The sequence below is a fragment of the Biomphalaria glabrata genome, chromosome 9 (assembly GCF_947242115.1).
Source record: "Biomphalaria glabrata chromosome 9, xgBioGlab47.1, whole genome shotgun sequence".
Lineage (NCBI taxonomy): Eukaryota > Metazoa > Mollusca > Gastropoda > Planorbidae > Biomphalaria > Biomphalaria glabrata.
Window position 1 is genome coordinate 37,823,885 of NC_074719.1, and position 17,494 is coordinate 37,841,378.

The 17,494-nt window shown below is 33.9% G+C and overlaps 1 protein-coding gene across 1 annotated transcript in view; it reads left to right on the forward strand.

Annotated features, from left to right (window-relative positions):
• Nucleotides 1-12,797: 12,797 nt before the first annotated feature.
• LOC106056690 (O-acyltransferase like protein-like) overlaps nucleotides 12,798-17,494 on the forward strand; it is a 31,947-nt gene continuing 27,250 nt past the window's right edge. The window contains exon 1 of the mRNA XM_056042625.1: nucleotides 12,798-13,253. Within this exon, the coding sequence (XP_055898600.1) occupies nucleotides 12,863-13,253 (391 nt within the window). The 5' untranslated portion in view covers nucleotides 12,798-12,862. The remainder of the gene's footprint in view (nucleotides 13,254-17,494) is intronic.

Here is a 17,494-nt window from a genome sequence, read left to right on the forward strand (position 1 = left end):
GTTGGAATACTATACACTATATTTTAACACATTTCTGCAAACGGTTTTAGAATTTTTGTCCAAAAATTATTTTTTTTTACAATTATATTGCTAAGTTAAGTAAGTTCTGTCATACTAACTACTACATTTACAACATTTATTTTACTTTTTTTTTCACAAAAAATCTACATAGTATACATATTAGTGGAACATAATTGAAAACAACAATTAATAAGTAGTTTTTCATATTACCGCGTGAACGGCATAGCTGCACTTTACTCATGAAACACTTTACTAAAGGAATTTTTTATTTTTTTAAAGAAATTTTCTTGAGACTTTAAATAAGAGATTGACTCTTTACAAAACAATTAGATAACCTTTAAAAGACATCAGTTAGGCCATGTTCATATCACTGTCCCCTATCCCTTGGTCTGCTGAACCGTTGGGGCACAACACAAGATCTGTCAACTTTCTTTCTCCATTCTTCTCTGCCATTTGCCTTTGATAGACTTTCATTCTGATAATCTTTCTGAAAATATTGAAACCTGCCATTTTACCTGCCTGGGTGGAGCACTTCGGGGGCCGATTTTGAGTTTGTGTTTCCACATAAACTGTCTTTAAAACCTTGTTTAAATTATGATTTTCTATATTACCACAAACTCTGTTCACAATAAAGAAGCATTTTTACAAAGCTTACATCCACTCTGTCTGTCTCGTAAAAATGTTTGTCACGTTATTTCTCCTCACCTATTCTCGGACCCTAGCATAGCTACCCCCTGGCGTAGACAAGACATGAATCGATAGTAAATTGAACGACTTCACTCACTAATCACTGGTAGTTTATTACTTTGTTTCATATCAAAAAGGAAAATTAATCCTTCAGTATTCAGACATATGGCTAAAATATGTAGGGTTTAGTCCCCTGAGATAATTTATTTCTCCCACATCTATTATTGTATCAAGTTGAAACGTTAAATAATTATTTATTTTACTTAAGAAAACATAAATCAATTTTTTAAATAATTAACAATTTTTCAATTAACTTTTGTTAATTAATTATTTTGTTTGATATCGAATAGGGGAAATAACATCTACATTATTGAAATATACCGCTGTAAGTACTGAGTTCTTCCCCTTAGATAAGCTTTGTTTTTTTAAACAAGATTTTTAAACATTTTTGCTTGTTAGTTTTTGGCTCTACAAATTTAGCTATCGCGTACACAGCAAGAATGTTTCTCATGATCTATATTTAATTCAAAAAGATATCGTTTGAATGACTCTGTTAATCTTGTTTTAGCTGTAGCGATGGCTGTAAAACAGGGGTTCTCAACATGCGTCCCCTTTGGGGGTCATGTTCATAAAAAATATGGAGTTTTTTTCACATTTAACATCAAAAACTTGTCAGATAACAAGATATTCCATTGGAATTAACTAAATATATTGTTATTCGAGGATAGATGTTGAAGACAACTGAATCAGAATTGATTTCGAACATGTTAATTGTAATATATAATATTTAATTAATGCAGATTAATGGATAATGTATAGATACTTCTGGACACTCTTCTTAGTGCTTAAGAGTCCTTCATCACAATAATGACGTTAATGAAACATTTTTGCTTCTGTGTACATATTATAACAAATCTCAATATCCAGGCTCTCTGCAAACTGCACCACACGACACCACCAACGTAAAGAACTTGACAACTCCGAACTCCAGATAACGTAATAGTTAAATGTCAATAAATCACAGCCAAATAATGCACAATTGGCAACAACGTAACACTGACTGTAAGAAAGCTTCAAAAGTACAAAAGTAATATACCCGCTGGAGTTCATCAATTATAAAGTCATAGTCGCAGATGTTAGGAGCATAAGCGTGTGGTCCAAACAAGATCAGTTTTTCATGTTCATTACAAAGAGCGAGGGTCCAAAATTGTTCATAGTTAATGATTGTGTTGGTGCGTTTACCAGCTGACTGATCAGCCTGAATTCCTATTGTGCTGATGTTTTTATGTCCAACACTATATACTGGGCTAATCAACAATGTTCCTGGACATCACACAGTCATCCTCACGTTGCGGATAAGACGTGAGTTCGGCGCCATTGTAAACAGGTCCAAAGGAACTTTATTAGTCTGACAGTTTCAAGTCATTGCCACCAGAGAAACCTCAAGTAGTCAGAAGTGCACCGGCTTCCAGAAATTAACCTGTCTTCAAACCAAACATTGAAGCCAGACAGCCATGCATGAGGAATTTAGTGGACTAGATACATGTAGATTATGAATACAAGCATTTCTGGTCTGGCGATCATTTCCCCAATCCCCCAATGAAGTCCAGGGGAACTAATCTTCACCAGTTCACACCGAGAGGTCCTGAAGATCTGTTAGAATCACCACAGACTGAAAAGATAAAATATAATATCTGTGAGTAATCTTTTTTTTTTGTATAAATAGTCCAAGAACAAACAAAGTTCCCCTTGCATCTCTAACCTTGCTAATAAATCTCACACCAAACACAATTTTAAAATATAATTCAGTACCACGCATCGCATGTGATTAAAATCCTTACTTTACGAAATAATAATAACGATGTCACCAATAATCATAATTTAAAAGCAAAGATTCAGTAAATAGGTACTAAAACCATCGGATGTGATGGATTATTCAGAGCCACTAATATGATATAAGAATAGCATATAAAAAAACTAATAAATAGCTCACCTGGAATTAAAGTAAATACACAAACATACTTACACACTAATTAATACATGCATAACCATGCGCGTCATACTCTCTACCAAAGATGCTTGCGCTCCATCATGGACATACAGTGACAAGACCGCACTACAAACAGCGATGTCCTTGTAAACGCCGTTATGGACAGTATAGAGCGACTTCTTATGGTCCGACAACTACGCTGGGCAGGGCAAGTATCCCGTATGGGAGACGAACGTATGCCAAAGGCAGTCTTTTTTTGGTGACCTTAAAGATGGTCGACGTAACAGAGGTGCCCCACGGAAACGCTTCAAAGACCAGCTTTGGCGTCAACTTGCCTTAGCTGACATAGAAGAGAGCACCTGGTTGCATGCGGCCTCAGAACGAGACAGATGGAGGTCACTCACGAAGGCCGCGGGATACACATTTGAGACCAAAAGAAAATCTGCTGCAAAGGACAAACGCAGACGGTGAAAAGAAAATCTTAATTGACAGCCTGAGGACAATGGTTATGCTTGCCCTCGATGTGGCAAAATATGTAGGTCACAGTTGGGGCTGCACAGCCACGGGAAATACAGCATTCCTCACTAATCTTCGGACTTGAAGACAAGCCTTAGTATACTCTCCATACATAATAAAATATATATATATATGTAGCATAGATATACACAAATAAACACACATTTCTCTTCCTCTACCTAAAAACCAAAGACTATATATAGTCTATGCTAAAAACTAATATCACAACATCAAATATCATTAACACCATTTTATTCCTTGGAATACTGTTAGAGTATTGTACTGACATTTTAAAATCAAACAAATCAAACTAAATAATTCTCTACCTCAAAATATTTGTTTTAATAAATATATGTTTTCCACCCTAAAATATATTTTTTTCCACTTTTTTTTCCAGAAGATACATTGCAAAATAAAAACGAATTCTATGGTATCACCACAACAAATGTAAAATCTTTGTTCAGAAATTGTTTATAGTTCTTGCTTTCATTTGCTTGTCCTTTTTCCTGCGTGAAAGTCCGCATACAACCCACAGGAGCTTACATCTCATACGAAATGCATGATCTCCGAAGTTTTGAAGGTCAATGTCTTTGTTTTCTAGTCAAGTCCAACAGTTCTGGGACACATACACAAACAGAGGTTTTTATGGATGGTGTCAGTACTCAGTCATTCTGGGGGAGGCTTGTGTATACAGGCTCTGTTATCATGTAGTCGCAGATATAGGAGCATTAGCGAGTGGTCAAAAATGTTTTTCATGTTCATTACAAGGTCGAAGATCCAAAATTATTCCTAGTTAATGATTTTGTTGGATCGTTGACCAGCTGACAGATCAGCCTGAAGTCCTATTGGTCAGATGTTTTTATGTCCAACAGTTAAAGCTGGGCTAATCAACAATGTTCCTGAACATCACGTTGCGGAACTCCACAATTGGACAGACCGGTACGATTTCCTGATGTTAACTTATCGTCAACCCAGGACTGAGGCCAAACAGCATTACAGTGAGATCATGAGGAGTTTAGAGGACTATATACAATCTAAGATTGATTATTCTTTACAAATTGGTCGATAATGTTTTCCCCAATGAAGTCCCGGGACAACTAATCTCCACCAGTTGACACCGAGAGGTCCTGGAGTTTTGTTAGACTCACCACAGACTGGAAAGATAAAAAATAGTATCTGTGAGTAATGTTTATATATTATTTTTTTCCAAATAGTCTCCAGTACAAATGAAGCACCACGAGCCACTCCTTCTTTGCTATGTAACACCTCCAATGGGTCAAACCCTTACTTTACAAAATTACAATAATAATAATAATAAAATTATAATTTTAAAAGCAAAGATATACTACATAACTATTGAAACCATCAGAGACAGAAAAATGTTACAAGGATTAGCATATCAGCAAACAAAGGATAATTAACCAAGAATATTTACACTCTAATACATGCATGACCACACCTACATACCAAAACTTGATATATCCACACAATTATCTTAGATATATCCACACAATCATCTTAGATATATCCACACAATCATCTTAGATATATCCACACAATTATCTTAGATATATCCACACAATTATCTTAGATACATACACACAATTATCTTAGATACATACACACAATTATCTTAGATATATACACACAATTATCTTAGATATATCCACACAATCATCTTAGATATATCCACACAATCCTCTTAGATATATCCACACAATTATCTTAGATATATCCACACAATTATCTTAGATATATCCACACAATTATCTTAGATACATACACACAATTATCTTAGATACATACACACAATTATCTTAGATATATCCACACAATTATCTTAGATACATACACACAATTATCTTAGATATATCCACACAATTATCTTAGATACATACACACAATTATCTTAGATATATCCACACAATTATCTTAGATATATACACACAATTATCTTAGATATATTCACACAATTATCTTAGATACATACACACAATTATCTTAGATATATACACACAATTATCTTAGTTATATCCACACAATTATCTTAGATACATACACACAATTATCTTAGATATATACACACAATTATCTTGTACCTGGACCAAAGGGCTACAAAACAAGGTGTGGAAGACTTCTGAGGGAGCAGTCCAACACATTAAGGGACTACCCAAGAACACATACAAATACATCACAATACAAGCCTGACACTTATTTTATGTAAATAATTCCATTAAGTCAAATACATTTGCAATTAGAAAACCACTACTGTAGGCTAATACTAAAAACTACATACATATATATGCATTCTCTAGCAGAGTCTACAATTTGTCTAAACATAATCTCGAGGCCATCAGGAAAGAAATTTTTATAATCTATAACATTATTCAGTCTAGTATTCCAAACAAGTTTCCTATACTCAGCCAAAATAATGAGGTTAAAATTCCCATGAGCCTTATTACGTAATTTGGGAGCCTTGTTTAAAAGGATCGCCAGATTTACATCGTCATCCGAGTCACAAATAGCATCTAACAGACTTTTAACAGTATTTTTAACCTTAGAAAATAACGGACACTCTAGAAACAAAAGTTTATTTTGCACTGGACTATTACATATTTTACATTTACAATAGTTTTCTAAATTATTGATCTTCTTGTGCTTAATAGTTTTTTTTTTTTTTTTTTTTTTTTAGGTTACCTCATCTTTTTAGCTTTTGACTTCAGTTGTCGAGCTGTTTACACCCTAGGAATCCTTGGGCTTTTGCCTCTTTTCTTTGCCTCTTTTTGGGGTATTTCATTCAACTCTTTTCTGGGCTTTAGCCTCTTTTTTGGGCCTCCTTTTTTTTTTTATAAAATTTTATTCAAAAGAAAAAACATAATATATTATTTTATATCAATAATAATACAAAGAATATTTAATAAAAACAAAATTTTGTGAAGGAATAGTTTCAAAAGCAATTCATGATTTCCATCAAGGACATCGAGTAGACTTCAGCAAGGGTCTAGAAAATGATGACAGCAAGAGCCAGAAATTGATGCTAAAGTCAATTTACATACATGTTGAAAGTTTTTACAAAAGTCAAATATTCTCGGCAAGACTTTTTTTTTAATTACTAATGAAAATATAGATGAATGTATCTAGAAAAAAAATTGAACACCAAGTGATATGCCACCGACATATATTCCAATACTTTTGGTATGTTTGTGGATTACAACTGCAGCAAGCGGAAAAGAACAAGGTTAATGTCATTATTTTATAAACTCTCCCTTTCATGACAATTTTTGATTGTGCTTAATAGTATATTTAGCAAATTTTATGTAAATCAATACCAAATACAAAAAGTGCAAAATTCTTAATATATGAACTAAACAATATAAGTTTTTAAAAAGGCATCCATAAATTAGAATTTTAATACGTAAACTTTGTTTAGAAATTCATACCGCATTGTGCAACGTGAACCTTGGGTGACCTACAAATGATAGCAGGGGAGGAAAGCATGGGCCTCCTGTAGTTCTCTGGTAAGAAGCTCTTAGCTCCCCCATGCAGTTCAAGTGACATTTCAGTTGTCTCCCCGGAGGTATTGGAGACTCGTAAGATATACACCGCTGTTTTCCCTTCCTGCCCCATTAGTTTAAGCAGGAATAAAGAAAAGTCATTTGTAAGGAAAATAATATTTACATGCGTCCAACTTATTATCTGTTCTCTATGCGGGAAATGACACTGAACTTCGAAACCATACAATAATAATGTTCCCTCATGATGGTGGATAACATTACCTCCTAATTTCTTAATCTACTTCACATCCCATTAGCACTGGTCAGAAATGCATTGAGAGTCAAAGTTAAAGATTTTTAGGAGACAGAAATAGTGTAACATTGAAACATTTCTCTCTAATTTAGCCTACACAATTCTGGATCACACGTTTGCAGTCATGTTTAGATTTATTTGTGTTGCACGTTCTTCTACCATTTAAGATAAGATAAGATAAGATTTCTTCTTGAAACTGTCAGGTAGAGTTGAGCTTACGGCTCTTGGAACTCTAAGCCAGCAAAAGTGAACAAGAGCTCCCTTTCACGGCCTGAATGAGAACAGTGTACACTGTTCTATCTGCCGGGGTGTCAGACTCGCGGCCAGAGACCGCGTGCGCCGGGACCCCTGCCATTTTCCTTTTCTATACCAGGCTAGCCGTGCAGGTCACGCCATTTATGTAACGGCCCCTTGAGAAACAGCGCCTGGATTGTGACAAGGTTGTGGGAGCTTTTTTTTTACAACTCCGCACAGTGAAATGAGGATGCTCTCGCACCCCCCTTAGGCACCCCCAAGGGAGTCTTGTTTTGATACCCTTTAGCCTAATCGTTTCCTCCTACGATCGTTTCCACCCGGGCGCCACTATGAGGCAGGGTAGCATGCCCGGGATAAGATAAGATAAGATTTGCAATAATATATTTATTTCTCCAAACAGCCTGTTACTTATCAAGTTTAAATACAGAAAATTGTGTGCGAAATGTGAATATGAAATACAAATGTACATAGATGCACGTCATAAAGAAATGACTTCATTTATCTGTCATTAGATAATGAGACATATATATTTCAAGAATATAATGACACTAGACATATGTTACCCGCGACCCGCGGGTCTTTATTTGCGCATTACTTTCGATATAGTCACTGAGAGTGTTTTGTAAACAATTAAACGAAATAATAATGTAATAAGTAAAGCGAATGTGTCAATGTAAAAATAGTGTGAATGAAGCTATCAAATCAAAATAGCTAATAGGCTTAAATCCATTTTTTAAAATTAAATCATTTGCTTTTGAATAATCTAGTGGATTGGATTTAGATGTATGTTAAACGTAGCTAATGATCCTTTCACGTTATTTCTCTTTCGCTACGAAAATAAAATTAGTTTTGCGAAAATGGTTTACCCGAAGTCGATACATTCTTATCTATTAAAAACGAAAAGAGCGATAGCTTTGTTAAATAAATGGGATTATAAAGTGAACAATTAAACGAAATAATGTTTAGTACGCGATTCATGAATGAATATAGATCTAGGCCTATCTCAACTCGGCTTCGCAGCTTTCGTAAGCGAATGTAGCTTTAGAAAACCAAATTTTAATGTTTATTTGATCAAAATATGAAATGAATGGACTTTAATTAATATATTTATGTGTTAAAGTATAAAACTATCTGTGCGAAGAGAAGTTTTATCATCTTAGAGTTGGATTAGAGTTTTAGATCTAGGGATGGTATTATAAAGTGAACAATTAAACCATGGAACTATACTAATGGAACACCAGCTTCGAGATTTTATGATCAGAGTGCCGTCGCGCATCTTTTTTCGCGCACCATACCAATTTGAAAAATCGATGAGGATGCCAAAGAAGACCATGATTAAACGAAATAATTTTTAGTACGCGATTCATGAATGAATATAGATCTAGGCCTATCTCAACTTGGCTTCGCAGCAGTCGTAGGTGAATGTAGCTTTAGAAAACCAAATTTTAATGTTTATTTGATCAAAATATGAAATGAATGGACTTTAATTAATATGTTTATGTGTTAAAGTATAAAACTATCTGTGCGAAGAGAAGTTTTATCATCTTAGAGTTGAATTAGAGTTTTAGATCTAGGGATGGGATTATAAAGTAAACAATTAAACGAATTAATATTTAGTACGCGATTCATTACGGTTATTGTCTAATGAAAGAATGTTCGTCAGGAATTCTGTAATCACAGATATAAGGAACTAATTAATGTAAAAAATGCTTTTGAAACACAAAATTGAAGGTTAATTTTATTATATAATGAAATCAATGGATCTTCTTTTGTCTTTTCATGTGTCAAAGTAAAAAACTATCTGCGCAAAGTGTATTTCTTAAAATTTGATCTAGGTCTAAATCCTTTCTATCTTTTCTCATGTCAACAATAGCCTAGATCCATAAAATACTATAGCTGTAATAGAGTCGGACAACTTTATTTTTTTTGAGGGTCTTAAGTTTGTTTTAGGGCTACAATACATACACTACGGTCTAAGTTGGTACCCAAGGAACATTCCTGCCTAGTTTTATCAATATTGGTCAAGCGGTTTTGATGTCTATAAGTAACATACATCCATCCATACATACATACATACATACATACCCCTCACATTCTACTTTATAATATAGATATTGTAGCGTGATTAAGCATTAAGCTTTGGCAATGTGAATCAGATAGTTACATTAGACCTCTAATTAATATTGTGTAATATCATACTCATAAACGAAAATAAGTTACTGTTGAGGGTCGCGAGGAATTATATGAGAACCGCTGCTGTAGAATGTTATCTCAATTTGCTACTTTGTTGTTGCTATTGTTTTGTGTGTGTGTGTGTGTGTGTGTGCGTGTGTGTCATTGTATGATATGTTAAGAACTAATTTTATCAGGCAACACACAGCTAGCCTTGTTGTAATATCACTATTGGCACAGTGACCAGGGCCGGCCTTAGGCATAGGCAAACTAGACAGCGGCCTATGGCCTTTGATTAGTGGGGGCCACACACAGAACTAAGAAAAATCTGTTTAAAGAAGAAATAGTGAAAGTTTAGCCAAGTGCTTTTGTTGGCGTACACTAGCCTGACTAGGTTTTAAATAAATTGCGTAATTGTATTTTTTCGTTGTTTATTGTGTATTTTTCTATTTCATTAGGGGCCACCAAATTCACTAAGCCTAGGGCCTCCAATTATCTAAGGCCGTCCCTGCAGTGGTCAAATCACCAGGAAATGAAATATATTTCCGATAAACCAGCGATAAACCAGCGATAAACCAGCGTTTCTAAACTTTTTCCCAAGATTGTCTTTTGTCGACTTTATATCTGCCGTTAAGTGACTCCCCCAGCTTAAAGGACGGTAGAGGATGATGGCGGGGAGACTTCGAACCCCAGACCATCGAGATGAGGATAAAACATGACCATGCAGCCACCCATTTAATGAGCAGGGTTATTGTTAAGAACCTCATTCTCAATGTAGTTATAGTTTGGATCTATGTTATAACCTGGTCATATCCTGATTAGTAGTAGACTTTTCGTCCAAATCTTGATTAGTGATACATAGCTCTTCTTTCGTGGTCGAAGATGAGCACATTTCTCATTTCCTATGAACTCTGTAAAGTCCAATCATCGCTTTAAAAAAGCCGCCCGCAAGTCTTTGAGCATTAAATAAACTTGCAGCAGTGGGATATCATATACCAACTCCAATGCTATCTGTGCTCAAGGCATCTAAGTGTTATACTCTTCCTCCATATTATGGTTAGTGTTACAATCTTCCTCCATATTATGGTTAGTGTTACAATCTTCCTCCATATTATGGTTAGTGTTACAATCTTCCTCCATATTATGGTTAGTGTTAGAATCTTCGTTCAAATTATGGTTAGAGTTAGAATCTTCGTTGAAATTATGGTTAGTGTTAGAATCTTCGTTCAAATCATGGTTAGTCGTATGATATGCATTCAAATCATGGTTAGTGTTATGATATGCATTCAAATCATTGTTAGTGTTATGATATGTATTCAAACCATGGTTAGTGTTAGAATATGTATTCAAACCATGGTTAGTGTTAGAATGTGCATTCAAATCATGGTTAGTGTTAGAATATGTATTCAAACCATGGTTAGTGTTATGATATGTATTCAAATCATGGTTAGTGTTATGATATGCATTCAAACCATGGTTAGTGTTATGATATGCATTCAAATCATGGTTAGTGTTAGAATATGTACTCAAACCATGCTGGTTAGTGTTAGGATTTTCATTCAAACCATGGTTAGTGTTAGAATATGTATTCAAACCATGTTTAGTGTTAGAATGTGCATTCAAATCATGGTTAGTGTTAGAATATGTATTCAAACCATGGTTAGTGTTATGATATGCATTCAAATCATGGCTAGTGTTATGATATGCATTCAAACCATGGTTAGTGTTATGATATGCATTCAAATCATGGTTAGTGTTAGAATATGTATTCAAACCATGGTTAGTGTTATGATATGCATTCAAATCATGGCTAGTGTTATGATATGCATTCAAATCATGGTTAGTGTTAGAATATGTATTCAAACCATGGTTAGTGTTATGATATGCATTCAAATCATGGCTAGTGTTAGGATATGCATTCAAATCACGGTTAGTGTTAGGATATGTATTTAAATCACGGTTAGTGTTAGGATATGCATTCAAATCATGGCTAGTGTTAGGATATGCATTCAAATCATGGTTAGTGTTATGATATGCATTCAAATCATGGTTAGTGTTATGATATGCATTCAAATCATGGCTAGTGTTAGGATATGCATTCAAATCATGGTTAGTGTTATGATATGCATTCAAATCATGGATAGTGTTAGAATATGTATTCAAACCATGGTTAGTGTTAGGATATGCATTCAAATCATGGCTAGTGTTAGGATATGCATTCAAATCATGGTTAGTGTTATGATATGCATTCAAATCATGGTTAGTGTTATGATATGCATTCAAATCATGGCTAGTGTTAGGATATGCATTCAAATCATGGTTAGTGTTATGATATGCATTCAAATCATGGATAGTGTTAGGATATGTATTCAAACCATGGTTAGTGTTAGGATATGCATTCAAATCATGGTTAGTGTTAGAATGTGCATTCAAATCATGGTTAGTGTTAGATATGTATTCAAACCATGGTTAGTGTTAGAATGTGCATTCAAACCATGGTCGTTAGTGTTATGATATGCATTCAAATCACGGTTAGTGTTAGAATATGCATTCAAATCATGGTTAGTGTTAGGATATGCATTCAAATCATGGTTAGTGTTAGAATATGTATTCAAATCATGGATAGTGTTAGAATATGTATTCAAACCATGGTTAGTGTTAGAATGTGCATTCAAATCATGGTTAGTGTTAGAATATGCATTCAAATCATGGTTAGTGTTAGAATATGCATTCAAATCATGGTTAGTGTTAGGATATGCATTCAAATCATGGTTAGTGTTAGAATATGTATTCAAACCATGGTTAGTGTTAGAATGTGCATTCAAATCATGGTTAGTGTTAGAATATGCATTCAAATCACGGTTAGTTTTAGTATCTTAACTAGTTTTGGGATCAATAGAGAATAGTGAGCAACATATAAAAGTCTCAAAGGGAAACTTTGCTTTACTTTTTATGACACATTAAAAGCAAAAAGATGTATTTTGGCAGTCATTGACCAATTTGTTAGTGGAGAATAATTGAGAGCTTCATTTACGCGCCACCTTCATTCACTACACATTGTGGTCATATCCCCAGGCACTTATTCTAATCAACTCAAACCATTACTATCATCGTAAAAGGTCGTGGATGGGGTGGGAGAGAACTGATAAGCATAACTTATTTAGTCAAGTCACAGAATAATAAAATCTTGCTTGTATTTTGATGAAGAAAAAGATGTCCGCATTTAAAATTTGCACTTTATTACTCTCTTTGTTGAGTTCAAGTATTTGTTGTCAATAGAGAAAAAAAAAGTAATCTAGTCATTCTGTCTTTTTTTCTTCTGGTTAACATATAATTGGACCAACGTTGGGCTATAGTTGAAAGTAGTAGTTTGTCTTAATTTTGACTTCAGACAGACACTTTTTTCATTGCATAATGAGTTATAGAAAGTGTGGGAGTTTGTTGACATTGTCACTTCTGCTTAATGCCCTTGTTCTTTCTGAAACAGAAGACTCAGCCAGGGCTCCCGACTCCAGTCCGATGATCAACATTTTAAACAAAATTCTGAATCTCTTTTACAGCCGAGGAAAATGGGACTTTCTTGACATTGTGAGAATGTTTGAATCTATTTTGTCCGGATCATCACTTCTAAGACATTCAAGATTACATGACAACGGAACACGAGAAGATACAGGGAATCAAACTCAGGATTGGACCCAAAAAGTGAGTCTTCGAAGTAGAACTGAGCAAAGGGAGCAAAGAGATTGTCTGACAGATATTTATCGGCTATTTGAGAACGTGACTGAGAACCCGTGGGCCTTACAATGTAAGTTTTTATTCATTTTTATTGAACTTTTTCTGTAACATAATTATTTTAACTAAATGTTGATGATTTGATATACACATTTAGGCAGGAGGCACGGAAACTACGTTTCTTCAGCGATTCATAGTCGAAAGATTTCGTTTATAAACAAATGTTGATTTGTGTGGATTTTTTTTCTGGAAATTGCTTACAAGTGGAACTTGGACAATCTAATTAACCTGAAGTATTGAACAATCAATGAATGGCGTTTGCTTTGCTGTTTCGGATAACCATAACATTGTCAGTGGATTTTTTTTTCTTGTGTTTTATGACATTGTAATGCTTTTGTAAAAAAAAAAAGTAAACAATGGACATTAAACTATTTATAAACTAAAGACAGTTCGGATGTACGTGTGGTTAGATATCTGAGGTCCTAGTTCTTTGTGATGAGCTAACTGGTCTCGCTCTGTCACACACGTACGCTTCTTTGCAACGATGAATTCATAGTTCATGAAATTAGGCTCTTATTCGTCATGCCACTTTACGACAATGTTGTACAGTCTAGACGTTGATAAGTGAACATGTTTGTCTTGTATGATATAACTTTACGACAATGTTGTACAGTCTAGACGTTGATAAGTGAACATGTTTGTCTTGTATGATATAACTTCACGACAATGTTGTACAGTCTAGACGTTGATAAGTGAACATGTTTGTCTTGTATGATATAACTTCACGACAATGTTGTACAGTCTAGACGTTGATAAGTGAACATGTTTGTCTTGTATGATATAACTTCACGACAATGTTGTACAGTCTAGACGTTGATAAGTGAACATGTTTGTCTTGTATGGTATAACTTCACGACAATGTTGTACAGTCTAGACGTTGATAAGTGAACATGTTTGTCTTGTATGATATAACTTCACGACAATGTTGTACAGTCTAGACGTTGATAAGTGAACATGTTTGTCTTGTATGGTATTGCAATTGTTTGAGATTGAAACTGATTTTTTTAAAATGGATAAAACAACTAAAACCAACAAATCCATAGAATTAATTATTTTCCCAATTTAAAATAAATCAATTTACCACTTTGTTACTACTCATGGGCGTAGCTAGGAATTGGGGAGCCCTGGGGTCTTGACTTTTTGAGGGGCCCTGCATTTTGCGTAATATTTAATTTTCAATGTAAAAGCACCTATTTGGGGGACCCATCAAGCGTTGGCCCGGGGAGATTTTCAAATTCTCCCCCTCCTCCCCCCACCCTAGCTACGCCACTGTTACTACTTTACTAAATAACAGTTCTAAATCACCAGAATTAGACATATCGTTACTGTAAGTAGTATTAAATCTACTACCCCAGAAAAGTTTCTTATATCTTCATATAATAATCAAAATAATATAATGAATTATTGTGCGCATGAGAACTTCGTAACTTATTTAAAACAATGGACAAGTTAAATGAAACTACAATGGTGATGGTGGTGTTTGTTTGAAATTCGGACATTTAATTCTGTGTAAAAAATTCTAATAGTAAACATTGTACCATTTTTAATTTAGATTTACATTAAAGGTAAGATTGTTCTGATCCGAGAAGAAACTAGATTACGAGAGAATTCGTTTTTTATTAGCCGATGCCTACGTCACTGAAAGCGGGTCTAGATTTAACCAATCGCATGACATCATTCTTAGACTGCTAGATGAAGTCTCAACAAGTTGTTTTTTTATACGGTCCGTTGCATTTTTTATAAATTAAATATAATTATAGAGTGTGTGTGTGTCTGTGTGTTACTATGGGGACGGTGAAAAAGAAGTTAGTGATTGGTTGGTGGCTCTGCAGGATGAATGATGCAAGATAGGCGGCACTGTCGTAAGCTGACTTGGGTATAGCAGACGGCTCCAGGATACCGGAGTGTTTTTGTAGGGAGTTAGATTTTGTTTCAAATAAAAGTTTATTTCGTTTCAAGTTAAAATCGTCCAATTGTAATAACAAAAAAATATCTCTAGTTTTTTTCACAAAGAAGTTATTCAAGTTATTTAAAGCTCTATAAAAGTTGAAATATAAATACGCCCACAGTGCTTGAGTTGTCTACCAGCAGTTTGGTGCTACAAGTCAACAACCATCAACAACAAATATGCAAGCCATTCTCCACATTAATTAACCCTTTCAGTGCGGTGTTACTCTCAGCGAGTAACTTGGAGTACAATATGTTTTTACTATCTTTATCATGTTCAACTTTTTATTTTCCGCCTGTGAGAGTGATTGTTCTTTGTTTTGATTGAAAATAGGATGTGGGACCGAGAATTAAAAAAAAGAATGACTAATATTTCATTTAAATAGTTATTTTTTCTTACAATTTGGTGGCCAACTCATTTTCTTTTAAAATAGTCAAATATGTTAGATTTTATAATAAAATAAAAAAAGTTACATTAGGTTTTGTAACACTATCACCTTGCTAATTTTTGTTTGTCCTGGAAAACTCAATTGTTTTGAGATGATATTTTTGTTGTAGAGTTAAAATACACTACCCACTTTTATTAAAGACTTTTGGGATGTAAGTCTTTATAATTGGTCACAGACTTCTTGATTAATATTGTTTATTATAATGGATTTGCGCATTGATATAAAGAAAAAAATATTAATTTCTAATTATTGTTTATTTGTTTCCATTTAATAAATAAGTCATTCAAATGATGTTGTTTTTTTTTATAATTTTTATATTTGAGCATTCCCTTTAGTTTTGAGTCTATAATGAGGATTATATTATAATCGTTAGTGTCCTGACATGTCAATTTGCAACATATGTCAATCAAACTGAAAGCCAGATTTAGAGCAATTCAAAAACTATTTTTAAGTTATTAACTCTTTCTCTCCGTTATTATTTAGCACATTCTGATGAAATCAACGTTTGTATCGTCGGTTAGGAGAGAAAGAGTTAATCACTGAAAATTTAGTTGTAATAATTTTAAGATTACTAGTGTTAGAGATGGTGTTACTTTTAGACCTACATGTTATCATGTTATCCAATTTTAGATCAATTATCAACTTGGGTTATGTACCACAAAGTGGACTAATCAACGCAAAAAATGTTCCTGTACATCACTCATTCATTATCATGTTGTGTACAAGATATGTGTCCTACGCCATTGTATTTAGGATGTAAAGGTCCAAAGGAACTTTATGATAACATAAATGCTACGGAACATTGACAGAAAAAATAATTTTAATAAAGTTTACTTTTAAAAACGGTGTAATCCAATTGGTTTTGTAGGGTGTAAATAACAAAAAAGGATAACACCTTTTCAAACCTACTTAAAAGTAGATGATCTAGAATAGGTTTCTTCGTAGTAAATGTTTCACAATAAATACGCCTAAATTCCGCCCCCAATTAATTATATTACCAAAGTTATCCGTAAGTTTATTTTTAAGTGTAAAAAAATATTTCCTATGATATATTATACATTAGGTGTTCTTTCCCTAAAGTACATATTGAGAATGGGGTGTTGGGGAAGAGGCGGGGGTTCTGAATAGGGAGTAGACGATTTTAAAAAAAAATTACTTTTCTAACGAGAAACTATTATAATATACTATAACCATGCCCAGTTATTTTGTTTCCTAAAAACCAAGACTAGGATTGGATGCTAAACACAGAATACTCTTGGCAGCTGAAGAGACATTCGACAGTTCCCTTCCTTATGTATTCAACGTTTCATTCGACTTCGTTCTTCAGTGACGAGTTGCTTTAGACTGATGGCCTTTCCCCATGTGTTGTATGGCTCACTAAGTTTTACCTCAAGCCACTTGACAGTCGGCCTAGCGGGATCGGCAACATTACGAGTTCTATTAATGAGTCAAACTTGCTGACATTTTTTTTTATATACCTTTTCAAAAGATATATTGCTTATAATATCAACAACAGAGATTTGTATAATAAGGAGTACTCTACAATTGTGATAACAACAAAAGCTTAATTTCAACAAAATTTACTTTTAAAAACGGTGTAATTCAATTGGTTTTGTTAAGTTTGAATAAAAAAAGGATAACATCTTTTATAACCTACTTTAAAAGTGAATGATCTAGAAAAATTTTTGTACGTAGTCAATGAGTTTCACAGTAAATACAAAATGTCATTCAGCTCTTAATACCACACGAAATGCTACAATACTAACATGTCCTATGTATTATCCAAAATGAACGAACAATGTGTAACTATCCTTCTATCTATAAGAAAATACAGTTCGTTCAGTTTGTCTTTTGTTTT